The 24,213-nt window shown below is 41.3% G+C and overlaps 1 protein-coding gene across 2 annotated transcripts in view; it reads right to left on the bottom strand.

The window, feature by feature from the left end:
- TPST1 (tyrosylprotein sulfotransferase 1) overlaps positions 1 to 24,213 on the bottom strand; it is a 98,916-nt gene that overhangs the window by 50,136 nt on the left and 24,567 nt on the right. For both annotated transcript variants that reach the window (XM_049904562.1, XM_049904560.1), the window contains exon 2: positions 8,691 to 9,636. In XM_049904562.1, the coding sequence (XP_049760519.1) occupies positions 8,691 to 9,535 (845 nt within the window). In that variant the 5' untranslated portion in view covers positions 9,536 to 9,636. The remainder of the gene's footprint in view (positions 1 to 8,690; positions 9,637 to 24,213) is intronic.

Raw genomic sequence — 24,213 nt, 5'->3', positions numbered from 1 at the left:
AAGGAGTCTATGGGGACATTATTAAACGACACAGAAGCAACCAAGAAGATGGAATGAATACACAGAGTCACTATACCAAAAATAAGTGGTCAACTGTTCAACCATTTCAGGAGGTAGCATATAATCAAGAACCAGTTGTACTGAAGGAATACGTCCAAGAGTCACAGAAGGCACTAGTGAAAATCAAGGCTCCAGGAATTGACAGAATACCAACTGAAATGTTTCAACAAATGGATGCAACCGTGGAAGTGTTCACTTCCCTATGCCAAGAAATTTGCTGGACACTATTTTATAGTACTAGAGTTAGGCACAGGCTCCTACCGGACTAATGCCTCTTGGAGAGTTCAACTGGCTAAAAAAAGGGAGGGGACATTCAGGGCAGTTAGGGAATATGAACTTCAGCACCCCAACATGGATCACCCAAAACCCAAACCAAACCTGCTGCCATCGTCTATTCCAACTCAGGGCGACCCAACAGGACAGAGTAGAATAGGGTTTCCAAGGAACGGCTGGTAGATTCAAACTGCTGACCTTTTGGTTAGCAGCTGTAGCTCGCCGCAGCTCTTAACCACTGCACCACTAGGGCTCCACCCAAGGATCACCCAAAGAGCACATATTTCATAAGTCAAACAGAAGCCAAATGTTCTTCTCTTTATTTGTTGAACTACTACTCATCCTTTAGGTCAGTGGTTCTCTAAAGGGAAAAGGGGGAGTATTTGCCCCTCCAGGGGACCTTTGGCAATATCTGGACATTTCGGGTTGCCACAACTGGGAGAAGGGAGGTTTGCTACTGGCCTCTAGTGGGTAAAGGCAAGAGATGATGCTCAACATCCTACAACGTACAGGAGAGCCCTCCACAACAAAAAATTATCCAGCCCAAAATGTCAATACTGCCAAGGTTGAGAAACCCTGCTTTAGGTCTTGGTTTGGTACCACATTATCCAGGAGGGCCTTCCTGAATACCCCAGACCTCTCCTTGGTTTTCCATAATTCTTGGAATTGTATTGTATATGAGTCTGTATCTTCTACTAGATCATGTGTTCAATTAGGGCAGAAATTGTTTATCTCCTGGGGCTAACACGGTGCCTAGTAAATAGTAGGTGCTCGACAAAGTAGCAGAGCCTACTACTTGCCTACCCCCAAGGTCATCATATTCATCTTAGTAAAAGAAATTCCAACTTTCAGTTGGGCACATAGTCAACTGGAATAGATTACATTTTCCAGTCTTTCTTACAGTTATGTATGGTCATATGACTAAGCTGAGGCTAACAGAATGCATAGAGCAGTATTACCTGGCAGCTACTAGGAAATGTCCTTCTTATATGCCTGCACCACCACCATCTGGCTGCTCAGACCGTAGATGGGATGATGGGAGCTCCAACTTGGACCACGGGGATAATGGAGCCAAAAGCTGGAAGCAGCCTAGATGCTAGATGACTGTAGAGCTGACAAACCAGCTTTGGTCTGCCCTCATTTACATAACAGCTACTATTTCATTTAAAAGTCACTTTTATTTTGGGTCTCTATTACTTGCAGGGAGCCCTGGTTGTACAGTGGTTAAGAGCTCAGCTGCTAACCAAAAAGTCAGCAGTTCAAATCCACCAGCTGCTCCTTGGAAACCCCATGGGGCAGTTCTACTGTCCTTTAGGGTCACTGAGTCCTAATCGACTCGACAGCAACAAGTCTGGTTTTTATCATGTGCAGATCAATCTAATCCAAACTAATAAAAGAGCTAATCTCTAACTTTTATGAACTGTGCTTTATTAATTTACCTTCTTGTTCTGCTTCTTTCATTCTTCACCGACATATTCTGAAATATAATTTTTCCTCCATTCTGTTTTCCTTTTACAACCTGTTTTCCTCTGTCAATCATATCCCTTGTTTATTCAATTCCCCTTCTCCAGCTAAGAGCTCTCAGTCAGTTATCTTTTTAATGTGACTTGTACAAGAAGCACAGCTATTTCCACAACTCCAAAAGCAGTCTTCTCAGGCAGTGCTTGATTAACAATCAGACTTAAAAGATTGGTCTGCCTCCTTCAAAAAGGATAAGTAATCTAAGGTAGGCAGCCTAGTTCTCTGATAATTTTATGGGAGAAAAAAATGTTTAATGTATATAAAATTCTTCTGGGACGTTTCACTCTGAGCTAGTAGATCTCAGGAGCCCCCGGTGGCACAATGGTTAAGAGCTTGGCTGAATGAATATATTAATGAATACGCTAGTCTATCATAACCTGTTCATAATATTCTTGTCATCCTTAAAGGTCAGACAATTTTCAAGTGGATATTTAGTTATCTTTCTCTGTTACTCCTGGAAGATATTATAAGAATTTTTAATTTCCAAACTAAATCCCATTTTAGAAATTAAAAAGAATTAAAATTCTAAATTTAATAAATATTCTTTTTTAACTTCCTCAAAAGTCCATTTCCCAAAGATAAATTTTGCATTATTTTCACTTACTTATTTAATCTTTCTTTGCTGTGGATCTGATTTCTAATTTTTTCTCTGCTTTACTTACTAGCAGCTGTACAGTGTCAGTTCTCACGTTCGTATTTGTTCTCCGAACTTACCACTGCCATTATCCTTTCCATCCTAACCTACTTGTACTTGGTGGTTGCTGGACCTTTTTTCACCTCTAACAGTGGATAATTCTTCTCTGAGTTGTACCTGTGATTCTTGTACTTGTTCTGGTGTTTCTTTTCTTTTTTTTAATTTTTTTTTTTTTTTTTTTACTGTAGTAAAAACATACACATCAAAACATCTGCCAATACGAGTTCCATATTTACAATTCAATGACATCAATTCCATTTTTCATATTGTGCCACCATGATCACTATCCTCATCCAAAACATTGCACCACCATTAGCATAAGCTCAGTGACCCCCAAACAAAAACTCCCCATTTCTCTCCCTCTCATCCCAGACAACACTAATAATCTCTGGTTACTATATATTTGCTTACTTTATATAAGTGAGAGCATACAGTATTTGTCCTTTTGCGACTGACTTACTTCACTCAGCATGTTTTCAAGGTTCATTCACATTGTGGTATGCATCAGGACATCATTCTCTTTACGGCTGAACAATACTCCATTGTACAGACGGACCACATTGTGTTTACACATTTATGTGTGGATGGACATTCAGGTTGTTTCCATCTCTCAGCTATTGTGAATAATGCTGCTGTGAATATTGGTGGACCAGTATCTGTGTTCCTGTTTTCACTTCTGTGTATATACGTAGGATTGGGATGGGGGTGTTGGGTCATCTGTAATTCTATATTCAACTTTCTTTGAGGAACCACCAAACTTTTGTCCACAGTTTTTTATTGTTGTTACTGTTGTTGTTAGGTGCCGTCGAGTCAGTTCCAACTCACAGTGACCCTATGTAAAACAGAATGAAACACTGCTCGGTCCTGGGCCATCCTCATAGTCACTTTACACTTGAGCCCATTGTTGCCGCTACTGTGTCAATCCACCTTGTTGAGGGTCCTCCTCTTTTTCACTGGCCATCTACTTTACCAAGCATGATGTCCTTCTCCAGGTACTGGCCGTTCCTGATAACATGTCCAAAGTATGTGAGACGGATTCTCGCCATACTTGCTTCTAAGAAGCACTCTGGCTGTATTTCTTTTAAGACAGATTTGTTTGTTCTTCTGACATTCCATGGTATATTCAATACTCTTCGCCAGCAGCATAATTCAAAGGTTTCAATTCTTCTTTGGTCTTCCTTATTCAACGTCCAGCTTTCACATGCATAAGAGGCGAATGAAAATACCATGGCTTGGGTCAAGTGAACCTTAGTCCTCAAAGTGACATCTTCACTTTTTAACACTTTAAAAATGTCTTTTGCAGCAAATCTGCCCAAGGCAATACATCGTTGATTTCCTGACTGCTGCTTCCATGGGCGTTGATTGTGGATCCAAGTAAAACGAAATCCTTGACAATTTCAATCTCTTCTCTGTTCATCATGATGTTGGTTATTGGCCCAGTTGTGAGGATTTTTGTTTTCTTTATGTTGAGGTATATTCCACACTGAAGGTTGTAGTCTTTGATCTTCATCAGTAAGTGCTTCAAGTCCTAGGTTACTTTTTATTTCACTCATTCAAACTCAAGTTTACCTCCGTGGGTTTTTGCTATTGGTATTATTATTTGTTCCAAGTAATTTTATAGTATCTTAATGATTTTAATAGCAGAAATAACTCTGTACACTGTAGTAACTCCCTGGAAGTTTCCCAGATGGAAATGACTAAATTTTACAAGCCTTGAAAAAAAAAAAATTTTTTTTTTTTTTTTTGAGAACAGGTAATGTCAACAGCTTCAAAACTTACTTCTATTTTCTGCTCAAAATATTAGAGGAGTGAATCTCAGTAGTAGATACTGTTCAACAAGATCCTACTCCATATTCTATCAGTTGGAGAATCCTACTGGAATGTACCTTTCTGCCTAAAATGTTCTGCTGTTATCTGTTTTATGATGGAATTCTGGGTAAGACTTTACTGTTGGACCTCCGTATCTGCGGGTTCCACATCTGTAGTTTCAAACAAGTGGACCGAAAATACAGTAGTTCCATCTAGCTCAACTGACATAACATAGTTCATAATGAAAATGTTCTACATTCTACTTTGGTGAGTAGCATCTGGGGTATTAAAAGCCTGTGAGCGGCCATCTAGGACACTCTACTGGTCTCACCCCTTCGGGAGCAAGGAAGAATGAAAAAAACTAAAGATACAAGCGAAAGATCAGTCCAGGGACTAATGGACCACATCTACCATGGCCTCCACCAGACTGGGTCAAGTACAATTAGATGGTGCCCATCTACCACTAATGACTGCTCTGACAGGGATCAGAATATAAGGTCCCACACAGAGCTGGAGAAAAATGCAGAACAAAATTCTAACTCAAAAAGAAAGAACAGACTTGCTGGCTTGACAGAGACTGCAGAAACCATTAGAGTATGGCCCCCGGATACTCTTTCGGCCCAGTAACAAGGTTACTCCTGAGGTTCACCCTTCAGCCAAAGATTCAACAGGCCCATGGAATAAAACAAGACTAAAGGGATGCACCAGCCCTGGGGCAGGGACTGGAAGGCAGGAAGGAACAGGAAGGCCGGTAATAGGGAACCCAGGATTGAGAAGGGAGTGTTGACATGTCATGGGATTCTTAACCAACGTCATAGAACGATGTGTGTATAACCGTTTGATAAGAAACTAGTTTGTTCTGTAAACCATCTAAAGTACAATAAAATAAAAAGAAAATACAGTAGTTTCCCTCTTATCCACAGTTTTACTTTCCACGGTTTCAGTTACCCATGTTCTTGGGCTCAGCTGTACTGAACATGTACAGGCTTTTTTTCTTGCCATTATTCCCTAAACAATACAGTATAACAACTATTTATATAGCATTTACATTTTATTAGGCATTATAAGTAATTTAGAGATGATTTAAAGTATGTAGGAGGATATGTATAGGTTATATGCAAATACTATGCCATTTTATATAAAGAACTTGAGCATCCGTGGATTTTGGTATCTGCAGAGGGTCCTGGAACCAATTCCCCAAGGATACTGAGGGACAAGGTTCCAGTATTATAATTTTAAGTTAAAAAAACACTTGTATCTCTACTAGAAAGACCAAAACTAAAAGCACTGGTAATACCATATGTTGACAAGGATGTGAAATAAACAAACACAAATTCATGTATGGTAAAGGCATATATGCACGGTACAGCCACTTTGGAAAACTGTTTGGAAGTATCTGTTAAAGTTAAAATATATACATCTTACGATCCAGCAGTTCCACTCACTGGTAGACACCCAAAGGAAATGAATGCTTATGCCCACCAAAAGCAATGTGTTTAAGAATGTTCTTAACAACTAAATCATAATAGCCCAAACCTAGAAACAACCCAAGTGTACAAGAATATAAAACAACAGAAGAATGGATGAGGTATATTTATAAACTGAAATACTATACAGCAATGAAAAGGAATGAACTATTGGTATTTATGATAACACGGGTGAATCTCTAATATGAAATGGAAGGACCCAGGCACAGAAGAATACAGATGCATGACTGCATTTACATGACATTAAAAAACTAATCTAATCTATGGTGACACAGGTCAGAATAGTGGTTACCTTGGGGTTGGGGAGGTTACTGCCTGGGAAGGGACATAAAGGAGCCTCCTGGGGTGCTAATAAATGTTTTGTATCTTGATATGGCTGATGATTACACAAGTGTGTGCAAATATAAAAATTCACCAAACTGTATAATGAATATTTGTACATTTACTATATTAAAAGGAGCCCTAGTGACTCAATAAAAAGAGCCCTGGTGGCGGAGTGGTTAACCACTTGGCTGCTAATCAAAAGGTCAGTGGTTCAAACCCACCAGCCACTTCGAGGGAGAGAGATGTGGCAGTCTGCTGTCTTAAAGATTTACAGCCTTGGGAACTTTATGGGGCAGCTCTACTCTGTCCTATAGTCACTATGAGTCAGAATCAACTCAACGAAGAGTTTTTTTGTTTGTTTTGGTGGTGCAATGATTAAGCACCCAGCTGCTAACCCAAAGGTCAGCAGTTTGGACCCAACAGCCACTCCACATGACAAAAAAACCTGGTGATCTGCTCCAGTAAAGATTTAAAAAAAAAAAAAAAAAAACCAACCCATTGTCACTGAGTCAATTCTGACTCATAGTGACCCTATAGGACAAAGTAGAACTGCCCCACAGAGTTTCCAAAAAGCGGCTGGTGGATTTGAAATGCAGAGCTCTTAACCCCTGTGCCACCAGGGCTCCCCCACAAAGATTACAGCCTAGGAAATCCTATGGGGTAGTTCTACTCTATCCCATAGGGTCACTTTTGGTTGGAATCAACTCAATGGCATACAACCTCCAGATGTAAAAATTCTCCAAACTGTACAATGAATATCTATACAATTAATATATATACTTTTTTTAAAAAATTTATATAGTGTCAAGAATCTTGGAATAAGCATTGGAAGGTTCTAGTCATGGTTGTGTCACAATCTGGCTATATGATTCTTGCCAAATCACAGAACCTCACTGGACCTCTATTCCATAACTAAATGTGAAATAAGGTCTCTTTCCCTTTCTAAAATACATTAATTCGAAATTTCTATGAATTTCCTCAGTCTTTATATTTGACTTAACATAGTAAGCATACATGCAAAATGATCTTTTCCTGATTTTCACCAAAATCCAACTTGAGCGCATCTCTTTAATCCCGTTGAGAGGCTGGGGGTCTGATATGCTTCCTTTAGGAGAAGCTACCATTGGAGCCTCTGGGCCAACATACAGCACAAAGAAGGAAATGCTTACTAAGGAATACAAGTGGTTAGAAATTAGTTACAGGCTATTATCTGGAAAGAACATCTCTAGTGAGGACAGCAGCTAGAGATGTAAGTCTCTGTGAAGCAGTAAAAACAGCCTAGAGCCACTGGAGTGATGATCCCTAATAATTTATAAATAATCAACAGCTGAAAGCTAGGTGCAGGCAGGCAGCTGTTCCTTTGAGGTTATTTACACTAAGAACCAATATTTATTATACAATTCCATCCACTGGAAAAAAATTAAGAAGATATTCCTTGGTGGGAACAAGCAGGGCACACAAGGGAAGTCCACTGCTTTTTCTTTTTTTTTTTTTTTTACAGGTATAAAAAAAAAACAAAATAAAATCTAGTTATAGCCAACCTTTCTTCATGAGGAAATGGTAGCAAAATTTAGCAGTAGTCTCCATCTTTCTATCCTCATTCTAGGTATATAAATCAAGTCAGATTAGCAGATCAAGTCAGGGCACCCTAGACATCACTTCATAAGAAGCAAAATGCAATGATTTTGGAAGTGCTTGAATCTAAGGAACTTCTTGTATGGATTAGGCCTCCAAATTCCAGAGATGATCTAGCTTTTGTAAAAAAAAAAAAAAGAAAGAAAAAGAAACGTTTCTGTCAGATGACAAAAGAAGCACTCACCAACCCCAGTGCTGTCTATGTGTAGTAAAAGGCCATGGAAATAAAGCACTAGCCTATTGAGACCAAAGCGTGGATTCTAATTCTGACTTTGCCATCTAAATTTAAGCAAATCACTGTAATCTTTCTGCGACTCAATCCTCTCATCTGTAAAATGAAAGACTGGATTAGATATTGCCTTTATTTTTCTCTTTCTGTCACTAAAAATTTCTAAATGCTTGGAATTCACTGTGCGCTCGCCAACATGGTAGATGGGATTCCTGATGGTAACTTGAAGCCACACAAAAGCCAAATATCCTTATTAACAAAAATACCCAGAAATCAGAAATCCAAATCACTAAATTCACGGATTTTAGTGATCATTCAGTCAATAAAATTAAATGATGAATGTTAAGGCCTGAGGTTAGTGGAAAAACCTTTCATTGCCTGTCAGTTGGGTTTGCATCCATCAAACAAATAAAAAGAACCACAACACATAAATGAATAGAAGAGTTAAATAAATCAAAGAGTCTATAACGCTACAATGAACTGCTAGAGAATTAACAACAAAAAAATTTTTTTTAAACCATCACTGAAGCTGTATCAGTTCCACAAAAAGTCTGTACTTTCCACAGATGGGCAGATAGGTAGGTAGGTAGATACACAGACAGACAGACCTTTATTAGCTGAACACAGGGTAAAAATGAAACACAGAACTTCTACTCACTTAGACAGCGACACTCCCCCAGCTTTTCCAATCATCTCTTCATGGTGCAACACTGAGTGGTTCCATGGAATATGAAGAAACTTTAAGAGCGTCCTCATCCACCGCTCGGGATGTAAGACGAGTTGTTCATAGTGAACTAACATGCATTTTTTATAACCAACCTCCATACACTGGTTGTACATGGTCTCTATGGCACGATTCCACTTGGTCAAACAGTCCCTATAGCTGTTTAGGTCAAACCCAGCTATAGTAACTTTGCGAGAAATCATTGAGTGTACTGATGCCCGGCCATCTCGAACCATGAGGAGAAATTTGGCATTGGGGAATAACCTGGCCAGGTAAGTTAAGGATTTCAGGGCGAAAGGATCTTTGTTACATAAATAAGGGGCTGGCTCCCCATGCTTAACAATGATTTCCAGTAAGAAGGCTTGCATGGCAGAATCCAGCACTTCATCGGTGACGCCAGCCTCATCCAGGCGGATCTTCTCTTTACTCGACCTCGACCACATCTGCTTCAGTGCCAGGATCCGGGGAATGACTCTGGTTTCCTCTCCACAGCGAACGTCGGGGTGTGCATCCAGCATGGCCCTCATGAGTGTCGTGCCACTTCGAGGCACACCTCCGATAAATATCAAAGGCATATCTTTGTGGTAGACAAAGGTTTTATTGGCTTTGACGTCCAGGGCAGTTCGCACTGTGGCCCTTGTGCTCTCCAGTTTGGCCGGCTGGCTGCGTTCCTCTATTCGGTGGTGGCATTCCATGGCGTGCTGGCCCAAGTAAAACACAGTCACTGAACTAATCACCAGACATGCCAATAGTAAGTTCTGCTTCAGTTTCCCAACCATCTTGATGTGCTTATCTTGCTATTAAACAGATATTCTGCTCAAAATAATTTTCAGAAAATGTTCAGGCCATGGAGATTTTACTTCAGAAAGATGATCAATATCTAGAAGGAGAAGGAAAAGCTATTTTATCATCACGTTGATTGTTCATAAATTAGCCTCCAGTTATCACCAGTACATTTTATCTACAAACTGAAGCAGTCTTGGACACTTTGATAGTTTTAAAACACAAGTATACGCAAATGCTAGCAAAAATAAAACAAGGTTTATAATCAGAAACAGTTTTTCTTAATGTAACAATTCAGAAGCTATGTACCTGGCACCAAACCCACGGCCACTGAGTCGATTCCGACTCACAGCAACCCTGTGGGACAGAGTAGTACTGCCCCACAGAGTTTCCAAAGAGCGCCTGGCGGATTCGAACTGCCGATCTTTTGGTTAGCAGCTGTAGCATTTAACCACTACCCCACCAGGGTTTCCTGTACCTGGCACAGAACAGGGAAATAAATAAAGCTATGTCTGTCAGTGAGTCAAGCAAACGTTTAATATGCCCAAGCAAGTTTAGAGTTCATGCCAAGCAGGCTGGTCTCTGCTACTCAGATTCGTGTCATCCCTAAGAAGTCACTATCTTCACATTCCACTATAAAATGGGAAATTAGAGAAGAAACATACAACTTCCCAATCTTGAAACACAGATTCAGTTTATTCATCCCACAAATTATTTATTTAGGTCCTTGCAGGCCACAGGCTTGGGCCTGGCTGAGGAGCAACTTTGAAAAAGACAGCAGTGGTCCCAGCTCTCAGGAAAACAGTCTCATGGAGAGACAGAGATGCAAACAAGGACAATAAAATGTAATCAGTGCCTTAGCAGAAATAAACAGAGGAGACAATGGTGGCATAAGGAAAAGGAGCACCTAAGCCTACCTGACGGAGCAGTAAAACCTTTCTAGAAAGGAGAGGGCTATTCTAAGCCATAGGAACTTATTTGCAAAAGCGCAATGGCATGACAGACACAGACTAACTGGGTGACAGGAGAGCTGGTACATGTGATGCACAGAAAATCATGTGTGTATATGTCTGTGACCTAACCCTCAGAAGGACCGGGAAGATTTGGCACAGAGCAGTCTAAGTTGAAGACAGACTATGGCCAAAGACATGGGTGTGGAACAGTGGAACTAATGGTGGTACTGCTAGTTTAGCTGGAGCAAGGCCACACACTGGGAAGCAGAAGGCAATGAGACTACATCTGGAAAAAGAAATCTACCCAGAATTCTCAGGGGGCCAGTATATCTCAAGAAAATGACTAAGTACTTAGGGAAAGAATACACTCTGAGAGGCATGACTTCTGGGTATGGCCTAGTGAGAAGGCAGGCAAAACCTCACCCCATAAAACAATGATAAAGCTAGATGAAACTGACAAAAACAACCTTTTCAGTGCTCTGGAAATCGACCCAGGGAATACAGCACCCGTAACAGCCTGAGAAGTATTTATGCTTGGAAAAATTACTGAAAGTTAGGTAAGAACAGAGAATCTAAGGCATCTTGCCTAAGGCTACCCGCATCATCCTCCCAACCCCACTCAGTAGATGCTGAGGTTTGCCGAGCAGGCAAGGCAAACCTCAGACAGGTTGAAGGGAGCCTCAATTTGGAGTGGTGAAAACCACAAACGTGCAGCTGGGCTGTCAGTGTAAGTGAAGATCCAGCAGCAGGTCTGCAAGGAGAGTCAGTCACTCTACTAGCCTGAGGCTGCACTCATGCAGCTGGGACAAGTTCATGGTCCATCCTGAGGCTACAAGCACCAAGAAAACACCAAAGGACCCAGTGGAAAGTAAAAGCCAGGGCAGATCCGCAAAGGGCCTGAACTATGAATGTGCTCCCTATCCACACAGATCCACCGGCAAAGGACAGAAGCCTTACTGACTCAAGGTGTTTGAGCACAACCACTGTCCAAGCACTGGCTGACCACTAAGCTTTGCAAACGGGATAACCCCTAGAAAGCAATGCTTAAAAATGAAAACAAGAATAAAGGCATGTGTATATGTGTGTGTGCACATCTGCACACATTTATATGAAATGTCCAGAAAAGGCAAACTTATAGAGGCAGAAAGCAGGGGGTAAAAGCAGGGACTGACCTTTAAATGGACATGAGGGATGTTTTACAGCACTGGGAATGTTCTCTAAACTGAATTTTTGTGATATCTGCACAACAGCAATGGGTTTGGATTTGGTTTTCGGTATGCATTATCACCAAAAAACTGGAAACAAACCAAATGCCCTTCAATGGGTAAATGGATAAACTGTGAAACGTCCATACAATGAATAAATACCACCCAGCAATAAAAAGAACTCCTGATGTATGTAACAACTTGGATGAATCTTAAAGGCATTATGCTAGCTAAAAAAAAAAAAAAAAACAGTCTTAAAACGATTCCATTCTTAAGACATTCTTATAAAGGCAAAACTACAGGTCAGTAGATGCCAGGGGATTGTGTGAGCATAAAAGGATATAACACGGGCATTTTCTGGGGTAATGGAACAGCTTTGTATCCTGATTGCGATAGTTGTTACATGAATCAATGTATGTATGAAAATTCAGAGAGCTATACACAAAAAAAACTCAATTTTGCTGTATAATGATTTTAAAAATTAAAAAAAAGGGAAATTCAAAGGAAAACATGGAGGCAGGAGACAGATGACAGAAGAGGAACAAGAGGAGAGTCTGTAATCTTAATCCTCCAATCAATAATGTTTCTGATCAAACACTAGTGGTGGTTAAGAACACACGAAGTAAATAATAGGTTTTACTAAGAACAGCAAAGAAATAATCCGAGAAAATGAGCTCGCATTTTCCATTTTATGGACACTTCTCAATGAAATAAAATCCGTTTAACATGGACAAACAAACTGGCTTAGTGAAGCAGCGGGAAGTGCTCTCAGGGATGCAGTGAACTCTAACGACGGCTGACGCCGTCTGGGGCAGCTACACAGGACGGGTCTCCTAGTGCATTCCTGTTTTTTAGGAGTCCGCATGATGCATGCTGTGGGAGAGAAGAGCAGTAATCACCCTGAAATGGCAAACCTTTTGGATCAAATTTAGTCTAGTACTGTCAATATTTTAAGTACGCTTGATATCCTAACAACTTGCCAAATTCTGATACATAAATCAGAATTCAGTAGGTGACAAATAACCCAACTTCTTCACAAAATTATCTTAGCAATAATTGAACATACAACTGTACAAAAACAACTCTCTCTCTAACATCTTCCCCAAACCCAGATAAGATACAAAATAGTCGCCAATCTGAAGTTAATGTGACAGACCTCAAAATTACTATAGCAGCAATCAAGCAAATATCTATTATCCCATCCAGCAACTTCCCACTAAAATACTCCAAAATTCTCAGTAAAATACACAAAAACAAAACTAGAAGTGTATTATTAATGTATTTCCTTGCTCATAAACATATTTGTACATTTTAATGGCTGCATAAAACTTCGCTAATCAACATTTATTTGACCAATTCTCTATTATTACTTATTTTTAAATTTTCATTACTATAAACAACACTGTGAAAAATATTTTTGTACAAACAAACATCTGCACACATGCTTATTTTCTTCAACTAAATTTTTAGAAGAGGAACTGCTAGGTCAAGGGGTGTGGAATACACTTGATTTTAAAGCATTTAATATATATTTGATTCACCTGTTTCTCAAATCCTACATCTAATCTGACAAAAAAATTCTGTTGACTCTACCTGCAAAATACACCCAGAATCTAACCACTTCTCAACACTTCCACTGCCACCAGAGTCACCTCTCACTACCGCTGCTGACCGGCAACCACCACCTGTCTGTCTGTGTAGGCTCGTGTGTTGCTAGGACGCTGAACAGGTTTCTGCAGAGCTTCTAGACTAAGGTGGACTAGGAAGAAAGGCCTGGTGACCCGCTCCTGAAAGGATCGCAACGGTCTGATCTGCAACTGATCATGGGGATGGCAGGGGACTGGGCAGTTTTTTGTTCTCTCGTAGAAACGGTCGCCATGAGTCGGGGACAATCTGAAGGCAGCTAACAACATCATTGCCTCGACCCCTTCCCCTAGAGTCCATTCTCAACTCAGCAGCCAGTGATCTTTTAAAACATAAGTCTGAACAGGCATTCCTCTGCTCATAGCCCTGCAAAGGCTCCCATTTCACTCTAAGTAAAAGCCAAATTCCTTACAAAACCAAAAGACATAACCCATTGTTGTTGAGTCTATTCCAACTCATAGCGACCCTATAGGACAGAGTAGAACTATCCTGTAGGGTTTCCAAGGAGTGGCTGGTGGATTCCAACTGCTGACCTTTTGGTTAGCAGCCGAGTGCTTAACCACTGTGCCACCAGGGCTCCAAAGTTCTTACGGTGACCTACAATAACTCTGAGGATCTGGCTTCTTTCCCTCTCACTTTGAGGTGCTTGGGATACATCAGCGACCAAAACAGACAGACTGCTGACTTCCTGGAGCTCATATTCTAGTGTGTTGGGGGGAAGATAATAAACATAATAGGTAAATCAAGTTAAATGGTGTTAAGTGTGATGGCAAAAGAAATGGCAGGGCAGGAGACTAAGAATCTGGTAAATTCAGAGTGCATGGATGTGTGATAGTTTTAACTATTTAATAGTGTGGTTAGGGTAGGCTTTACTGAGGTCAGATTTGAGTTAAGGCTTCAAAGAAGTGAGGGAGTGAGCCAAGTGGAGATCTGGGGGAAAAGCGCTCCAGACAGGAAACAGCTAGCACACAGACGCTGAGGTGGGAGAACATCCAGGAACTCCATGCTGGGCAGAGTGGTTGAAGCAGAGTGAGTGGGAGAGAGCAGGAGATGAGATCAGAGGAGAAAGAGGCTAGATGCTCAGAGGTACTGTAGGTCACTGCAAGGACTTCGGAGCCCTGGTGGCACAGTGGTTAAACGCTCGGCTGTTAACCGAAAGATCGGCGGTTCAAACCCACCAGCCACTCCACAGAAGAAAGGTGTGGCAATCTGCTTCTGTAAAGATTACAGCCTTGGAAACCCTATGGGGCAGTTCAGCTGTGTACTACAGGGTTGCTGAGAGTCGCAATCAACTCGATGACAACGGGTGTATTCAAAAGATTGATTGAGAAATCTACTTTCTTCCACTCACTTTTTATGCAACACTTTAATTCAAGCTCTTTACATGAATCTTCAATTATCATGCCTTTTAACATCTCATAAACCCACTGCCAACAACCCTATAGGACAGGGTAGAACTGCACCATAGGCCTTCCAAGGCTGTAATCTTTACAGAAGCAGACTGCCATGTCTTTCTCCCACAGTGTGGCTGGTGGGTTCATACCTCCGACTGTGCAGTACAGCCAAGCGCTTAAACCACTGTGCCACCAGGGCTCCTTTTTACATCACCAGAAACTTTGTCATCTTTACTTCCCTCTCAGTTATGTGAGCTACACATTTTGGATCTGCACATCCTACCGTCACTGGGAATTTATTTATCCCAATCCACAAGAACCCATTCACCATTCGTGAGCTCTGCAACATAAATGCTTGCTGGATTGCTTTTCAAAATGGTCTTGAAAATGGCTGATTTTAAGATATCCAAAACTAAATCTGCGTTGAATTTCCCTTCCCCCCCCCCCCCCCCCAGTTCTGTTACAAAATTCACATAGGCATCCAAAAGTAGCTGATAAAGGTCAGGCTAAAATATCGTCCACAAACAGTAGTTTGCTGTTCAAAATAAAGGAATTGAGAAGGCACCTCTTAACATTAGCGGTTTCATAAGAACTCAAATGAAGGCAACTCCCTCTTTACTAAGGGGAAGTTCAGAGGGAAAGAAAAACTTGCCATATAGTCAAGAACACTTGATAGTTGTGTCAGCTAACATAATTTGGGGTGATTTCTTTCAAGTTGTCATTTACGTTGTACAAGAAATTGAAGAGTTCAGAGATCTTGTCTTCTGCCCCGTCCACTACCACAGCCTAGCAGAGCACCAGCTCACAACGCACAGAGCCTTCAAAAAGCATCCACTGAATAACCGAACTGGGAAGTACATTTCCCTAGAAGAGAGGCTCTGTAGAGCTTGAAACTGAGTCTTCTGTGCAGACTCTTCTCAAATCCTTGAAAAAGGTAGCCCTGTGATTTAAGGAGAAGGTACGGTAACAGCTGGTCTGACTAGTATGCTTGTATATTTAACCACTGTGTGCATGTGTGTGTGAGCACACATGTGCACAGACACACACCAGGGCCTCTCTCTGTGACCTTAAACCCATCTTTGTTGGCATTTCAGACAAACGGTATCAATATTTTCTCAAATGGAATATTTACAGAGCTCAGGTTCAACTAGAAGGGAGCGCTAGAAAGCTCAGGATCATTTTTATCTCCAGGCAAAGAAGAGGCATTGAAACACGGCAATAAGCACTCTGAGAAATCACTATTAATAGGACTGCTCTTTCCCAGCAGGCCAAATAAAACAGGCTCTTAGAAAAGAAAGCTCTAGAGAAAAGAGTGCTGACATCATATTTCTATACTTAGATCTTTGCAAATTTTGTAAAGAAAGACAGCTAACCAAAACTAGCATCAGCCAACAAAAGCAGGGATAAGTATAGAGACCTAGGTCCAAAGAGACACTGGGAAAATGTTCCAGCAAAAGGTAAATTACAGGAATATAATGACTCCCTAGAAACTTTCTTTTCTTTGTTAATTGTTAGCTCCCTGCCACCTGTGCTCATTCAGGATGCCAGCCTACGCGGCAGATGGCAATACCCGATGCCACTTTGCCTACTGCCTAAGGTCCATTTATAGTTGGCACCTCTATTCACTTCTAGCTTGTTAACAAATGGAAAAAAATTATATCGCATGCTTGAACTTGCCAATGACTAAGTGACTACGGGTTAATTTGACCACTCAGCAGAAATTTCAAATCTGACCCAGATGAACCCATTGTTGCAACCCCCATCCTTATGTCAGCTCACGGTCAGACATCAGCATGGGAATACTGTTTTCTAGCTGCACACTGGGTGCTGGCAAGAAGAATATGGTATACACAGCTGACAGTCTAAGGAAGTCTGCTTAAAACAGCAGAGTACTAGGATTTTATCTTCAATAAACCCCACGGTCAGGAAGGAAAAGAGTTGGTCAGATACTAAGAACTGGACTGAATGCCTAGGCTACAAATAGAGACAGAAAAAGGCACAAGTTAAGCTCAAGGAAAGCACTTTTAAAAAGTTCAAGTTAAATGAAATGGTATCTGGGATTTACATCAAAAATATCTGAGGGGAGGTTTAGGGGAGGGGAATTACATGTGAAATGAGATTGCCACGAGTTAACTGTTGATGCTGGGTGGTCGGTACTTGAGGGTTCAATATACGCTTCTATTTTTGAGTATGTTTGAAATTTTTCAGAACAGTTGAAATTAAATTAAAAAAAAAAAAGTTTAATTACCGAGTCCTAACATTCTAAGACCTGTAAATCAGATGGTCATTGGTTAACCATTCCTCTTCTAGCATCCTCAAGCTCATGTTTATAGTCTCTTTAAATCAACCATGACAAGGCAACGCAAAGAACGTAAAAATTTGCTCAAATTATATACCCATAAACCCACTGCTGTCAAGTCGATTCTGACACATAGCGACCCTACAGGACAAGCAGAATTGCCCCATACGGTTTCCAAGGAGCTTCTGGTGGATTCGAAATGCTGACGTTTTGATTAGCAGCCGAGCTCTTAACCACTGTGCCGCCAGGGTGCCCAAATTGTACACTCTCATTCAGTAACTCAACTTTATGCAATTTTTCTACTTCAGAGCAATGAATCACTTTTATATAGCCTTTCTTACCATAATCTTGAGACTCCTACAAAATGACTGGGTGGGAAAGTATGCAAATAAGGTGCTTGTGGCCCACCAAGGGGACTGGACAGCACTGCTGATAATGCAAATAAGGTACATAGGACCCTGTGGAGATGGGACCATGCAAATAAGGTGTATGCTATCCTAACAAGGTGACTGGTCAGTTTTGCCATTCCGTTAGGCTTAAAGTGAACCACCTCACAGGAAGGAAGGGGGGGACCTCACTACCATCAAGAAAGAAGATTCGGGAATGGGGCACATCTTTTGGACCTGGGGTCCCTGCACTGAGAACCTCCTAGACCCAGGAGACAGAGAAAGAGAGAGGGCTGTAACACCAGAGATGGTGCAAGATGGCAAGAAGTGGTGGCAGAGAAAGAGAGACAGAAGAACCAGGAGGCCAGCAGGAGATGGCGCAGTGGGCTTCCCAGCTCTTGGAGAAAGACAGCTGAGTACCTCCCGTCCCAACGCTTGCTTAAGGAGTGGGATGCCTCTGGGCACTTATCAGGGGAGCTATTCTTGCCAACCCACAGAGCTAGGGAACTGAGCACATTTGGGCAGGAGGTTTCCTGGCACAGTGGGGTGCCTCTGGGCACTTGTCGGTGTGAGCTAAAGAGCTTTGTAACACTTGCCCAAGCAGGACAGAGGCCAGGCCCAAGTGGGGCCCAAAGGCTTGGGCCTGAGAGAGGAGGCCTATCCTGAGGGGGCCAAGAGGTGCCTGGCCTCAGGGGACCGAGAGGAGCCTGGCTCAGAGGGCCGAAGTGAGGCCTACACAGTCGAGAGGAGCTAAGAGAGCTGTCCTGCGCTGAAGATGGGAGATTTGCCTACGTGCTTCCTGATCTTGATCCCAAGTTGTAACCTTTTACTTCCCTAATAGACCCCAAAATTGTGAGCATGGTCTGTGAGGTCTGTGTGGCCACTGCAACCCAGTAGAGAAGTAGAAAGTGCCGTGGGAGGGATGGCTGTTGTCAGAACTGGTGAAAAGGTTGGAGACAGGAGGTATGTCTGACCTCCACCACACAGGAATCATCAGCCTTGGGCTGATGCTGATTTTGATTCTCTCTCCTCCCCCTTGTGAAGTTAAACAAGGTCAGAGACTATGGCCACCACACCATTTGTGCATCGACCAAGCTCATAACTTTTAGAATTAAAAGTAACTGGAACAGGAAAAGGAAGATGGCACTGAATTAAGTGTAATGTATATTAGCATCAGAAGACCTCGGTTCTAGACTAGGATCAGGATCTTCTTTCTTAGTCATATGGCATTAGAGAAATCGCTACCTTTCTATCGGTTCCCTCATCCAAGAAATACATGAAATACAGATAATAGTAATCAAGGTCTTTCTGTAAGTAATTAGGGTAGAAATTATGAAAAAAAGGAGTAGACTGGGATTAAAATGCGAAAGAAAAAGGAACACCTGCACGTTCTCCTCACAGTGCTGTTCTGACAATCAGGCGGATGATCTATGTGAAAAAGCACCTTTAAAACCCAGGGGCCTGCAGCACGTTCACAGCCTGGCTCCTGCTCACCCTCCACCCTCGCCTCTCACTCCTCCAGCCCATACCAGACATTGTCACACCTTGTCTCTGCTCATGCTGCTCCCTCCCAGGCAATGCCCCTTCTCCCTTTTCTACACACCTCCTCAGGGAACCCTTCCCTGACTGCTCTTCCCCTACCCCCCCACCCCCAAAAAATCAACTGCTTCCTCTTATGTAGCCTCAAAGCACTTGGTGAAAACACATTAGTTTGCACCCTCCTGTTACTATATTGTGGTTAGTTTACCCCATTAGACTATGTATTGTTGTTGAGTGCACTGAGTCAATTCTGACTCATCGTGACCCCCGTGTGACACAGCAGAATTGCTCCATAGGGTTTCGTTTCCTAGGCTGTAATCTTTATGGAAGCAGATCACCAGATCTTTTCTCCCATGGAGGGCCTGGTGGGTTTGAACTGCCAACATTTCAGTTTGCAGTCGAGCACTTAACCACTGAGCCACTGGGACTCCTCCACCAGACTATAAGCTCCTTTAAAGCATAAATTAAAATTTAAACCCATTTATCATCCAGCATGAAGTGCAGGCATGTATACTGGGTGGAATATAAAGCAAGGAGCTCACAGGTGAATAAGCAACTAGTGAAACCTCCTCTCTTGAATCCTTAAATTACTTATAAAATAATCTGAAACAAAGCAAATAGTCAACAAATAAAGGTCGAAAATGAAACAAGGAACCACGAATAAACAGAAACAAAGTCATCTGGAAACAATTAAAACATTTTGCAATTCCAGTCATTAATCCACTGGGAGTTGTTTTTTTTTTTTTTTTTCTTCTGACTCAACAAAATGATTAAAAGCTTCGTAGTGGGTGGGAAAAATAGCTTTTCCAAGGCTATTTGGAAAGACAGCCGTACAGATATTAAGCGATCCGCAAAAATATTTTAACTATTATGATACTGACACGAATATTAAGACCCATCCCAAAAAAACCACAACCATGCATACAAATTTATTACATTCAAAAAAACAAACATCACACAAAAATATCCCCTCTGAAGTCTTAAAACCAAACAATAGTTTAGCTTAACTAGTAAAGAATGCCTGCCTTGAGCATTATGCTCTTTTAAGAGCTATTTATATAAAATCAAACTGACAACAGCAACTCAAAAGATTAGACAGAAACTTACAAGGGGCAATAAGTTTATGTTTGGTTGGCCAGGTAGCTGTCTTCTAAAGCTACCTGGCCAACCAACTGGAAGAGGTCCATATTTATGCCTATTCCCAAGAAAGGTGATCCAACCGAATGCAGAAATTAATGAACAATATCATTAATAATCACACACAAAAGCGGGGCCAAGATGGCGGAATAGCCAGACACTTCTGGAGACCCCTCTTACAACAAAGACCCAAAAAACAAGTGAAATGACTATATTTAGGACAAGCTAGGAGACCTGAACATCAAAGGCAAAGTTAGAAAACAGACTGAGCAGCAGGGAGAGGGAGAGATGGTTCAGAAGCAGAGAGGAGTTACCAGACCTGAATCGCCGGGATCCCTCAGGCACCATTCCCGAGGGTGGCTGCAGTGGGCTGGTATTAACGTATGGCCACAGTTTCCTCAGGAAGCAGCCAGCTGCACAGCCTACTCATACCTCTAGAACCAGAGAAGAACAGCACACTTGGCAAAAGCTAAGTACTTGCATATATTTTACTGCGTCCCCAGCCCTCAAGCTGGCTTCAGTAGCTGTTGATTTCCCTGGACCTGAAATAGGTCCTGTTGAGCGCTCTGAGCCATTCTCCCGGCCTTGGTGAAGGAAAAAGTTCACAATTGAGGGAAATTTGCCAGTTCCACTAACTGGGGGAGCTCAGGACAGAAGCGGTTCCTGTCCATGCATAAACGGTCCGTGGATGTTGAATACCTTTCTTCCCTGCATGGACCTGTCTGGGCCTATTTCAGGAGAAAAGGACCTTGCCGGCAGACTGCAACCGTTTCAGCTGTGCAGCAGAGAGGTGGGTGTTTGATATTTGACACCGCTTTGTCTATTAAACAGGGTCCTCACCTACCCACATCAGGGGCCTAAGGACTGGTGGCTCCACTCAGGTCACCCAGCCACCTGCGACAGGGGTCCAAAGATAACTGCTACCTCCCAGTCCTTACAACCAAAAACTCTGGGTGCCCATGGTCTGTCTGCAGAACCCACCCACCTGTACGCTCTAGGAAACAGGGACACGCTTACCTCAGAGGCACTTGGGGGACAATTCTCAGCCCCCTGCCTTGTTCAGAGAGTGACACCCTGCTGCAACCAGATACCAGTACCTACACCAATCACCCCTACCCCTCTAAGACTGTAGGACAGAGCCTGTACCACACACTTGATGACGAGCTATCTGAACGCTTACACTTAATTCATACAAGAAAAGTGAATGGACTCCTAGACTGATATACCTGATAACAGATCTAGCCATCTGGTGACAGGAGGTCAGAGTTTCAAAGATGAAAATAATCACCCTAGCTCACTCAAGCAGCTCATCTGGGCATATCAAAACAAAACAAAGCAAGAAGCTAGGATACAGTAAGCAAACAAAATAAACTAATACAATAACTTAGAGATGGCTCAAAGGAAAGAGTCAATATCAAGTCACAAAAAGAAACATGACTGCTTCCACAAGCTCTCAATACAAAGAATCAAGGGATCTTCTAGATGAAGGTGCCTTCCTGGAATTACTGGATGCAGAATTCAAAAGATTAATATACAGAACTCTTCAAGACATCAGGAACGAGATTGGGAAGATCATGCAATACGCAGAACAAGCCAAGGAACACACACATAAAGTAGCTGAAGAAATTAAAAAGGTTATTCAAGAACATGATGAAAAATTTAATAAGCTGCAAGAATCCATAGAGAGACAGCAATCAGAAGTCCAAAAGATTAACAATAACATTACAGAATCAGACAACTCAATAAAAGTGAGAGGAGCAGAATTGAGCAAGTAGAAGGCAGAATTGGTGAGCTTGAAGACAAAGCCCTTGGCACCAATATATTTCAAGAAAAATCAGATAAAAGAATTAAAAAAAAATGAAAACTTAAGAATCATGTGGGACTCTACAAGAGAAATAACCTACAAGTGACTGGAGTACAACAACAGGGAGAGATAACGGAAAATACAGAGAGAACTGTGGATGATTTGTTGGTGGAAAACTTCCCTGATATTGTGAAAAAGGAAAAGATATCTATCCAAGATGCTCATCGAACTCCACATGAGGTAGATTTTAAAAGAGAGTCACCAAGACAAATTATAATCAAACTTGCCAAAACCAGAGATAAAGTGAGAATTTTAAGAGCAGCTAGGGATAAACGAAAAGCCACCTACAAAGGAGAGTCAATAAGAATAAACTCCGCTCCTTGGATCAAGTGGACACATGAGACTATGTTGACATCTTCTGTCTGGAGTGGAGATGAGAGGGCAGAGAGGGCCAGAAGCTACCCGAATGGACACAAGGAGAGACAGTGGAGGCAAGAACTGTGCTACCTCATTAGAGGGAGAGCAATCAGGAGTGTATGGCAAGGTGTATGTAAATTTTTGTATGAGAGACTGACCTGATTTGTAAACTTTCACTTAAAGCACAATAAAAATTAATTAAAAAAAAAAAAAAAGAAGAAGCTCGGACTACTCAGCAGAAACCATGCAGGCAAGAAGGCAATGGGATGACTTATATAAAGTACTGAAGGAAAAAAAATTGCCAGCCAAGAATCATATATCCAGCAAAACTGCTCCTCAAATATGAAGGCAAAATTAGGACATTTCCAACAAACAGAAGTTTGGAGAATTCGTAAAAACCAAACCAAAACTACAAGAAATACTAAAGGGAGTTCTTTGGTTAGAAAATCAATCATATCAGTCATCAGCACAAGACTAGAACACTGAACAGAGTAATCAGATGTCATCCCAGACAGGGAAATCACAAAAATAAATTAAGATTAAAAAAACGCTCAAAACAGGGGAACAGCAATGTCATTATATAAAAGAAGACAACATTAAAACAATAAAGAGGGACTAAAAAATGTAGTCACAGATCTTCATATGGAGAGGAAGACAAGGCAATATAAAGAAATAAAACTTAGGTTTAAACTTAGAAAAACAGGGGTAAACATTAAGGTAACCACAAAGGAGACAAACTATCCTACTCATCAAAATAAAATACAAGAAAAAAATAGAGACTCAGGAGAAACAAAATCAACAACAAGGAATAAGAGGAAAAGACAAAATATAAACTACTCAGCACAAAAAATTAAGTTGGAAAAAGAAACTGTCAACAACACACAAAAAAAGACATCAAAATGACAGCACTAAACTCATAGCCAGTACCCAGTCAAGTCGATTTCAACTCATTGCGACCCTATAGGACAGGGTAGAACTGCCCCACAGAGTCATACCTATCCATAATTACGCTGAATGTAAATGGACTAAATGCACAAATAAAGAGACAGAGAGTGGCAGAATGGATAACAAATATGATCCATCTATATGCTGCCTACAAGAGATACACATTAGACTAAGAGACACAAACAAACTAAAACTCAAAGGATGGAAAAAAATATATCAAGCAAATAACAATCAAAAAAGAGCAGGAATGGCAGTATTAATTTCTGACAAAATAGGCTTTAAAGTTAAATCCATCACAAAGGATAAGGAAGGACACTATATAATGATTAAAGGGACAATATACCAGGAGGATATAAGCATACTAAATATTTATGCACCCAATGACAGGGCTGCAGGATACACAAAACACACTCTAACAGCATTGAAAAGTGACACAGACAGCTCCACAATTATAGTAAGAGACTTCAACACACCATTTTTGGTGAAGGACAGAACATCCAGAAAGAAGCTCAATAAAAACACGGAAGGTCTAAATGCCACAATCAACCAACTTGACCTCATACACATATACAGAACACTCCACCCAACAGCAGCCAAGTATATGTTCTTTTCTAGTGCACATGGAACATTCTCTAGAATAGACTACATATTAGGCCATAAAGCAAGCCTTAGCAGAAACCAAAACATCGAAATATTACAAGGCATCTTCTCTGACCATAACACCATAAAAGCAGAAATCAGTAACAGGAAAAGCAGGGAAAAGAAATCAAACACTTGGAAACTGAACAATTCCCTACTCAAAAAAGACTGGATTATAGAAGACATTAAGGATGGAATAAAGAAATTCATAGAATCCAATGAGAATGAAAACACTTCCTATCAGAATCTTTGGGACACAGCGAAAGCAGTATTCAGAGGTCAATTTGTATCAATAAATGCACACATCCAAGA

This window comes from Elephas maximus, chromosome 12, assembly GCF_024166365.1.
Source record: "Elephas maximus indicus isolate mEleMax1 chromosome 12, mEleMax1 primary haplotype, whole genome shotgun sequence".
NCBI lineage: Eukaryota > Metazoa > Chordata > Mammalia > Proboscidea > Elephantidae > Elephas > Elephas maximus.
Note: the sequence above shows the minus strand (reverse complement) of the source record. Positions and strands in the feature narration are given on the sequence as shown.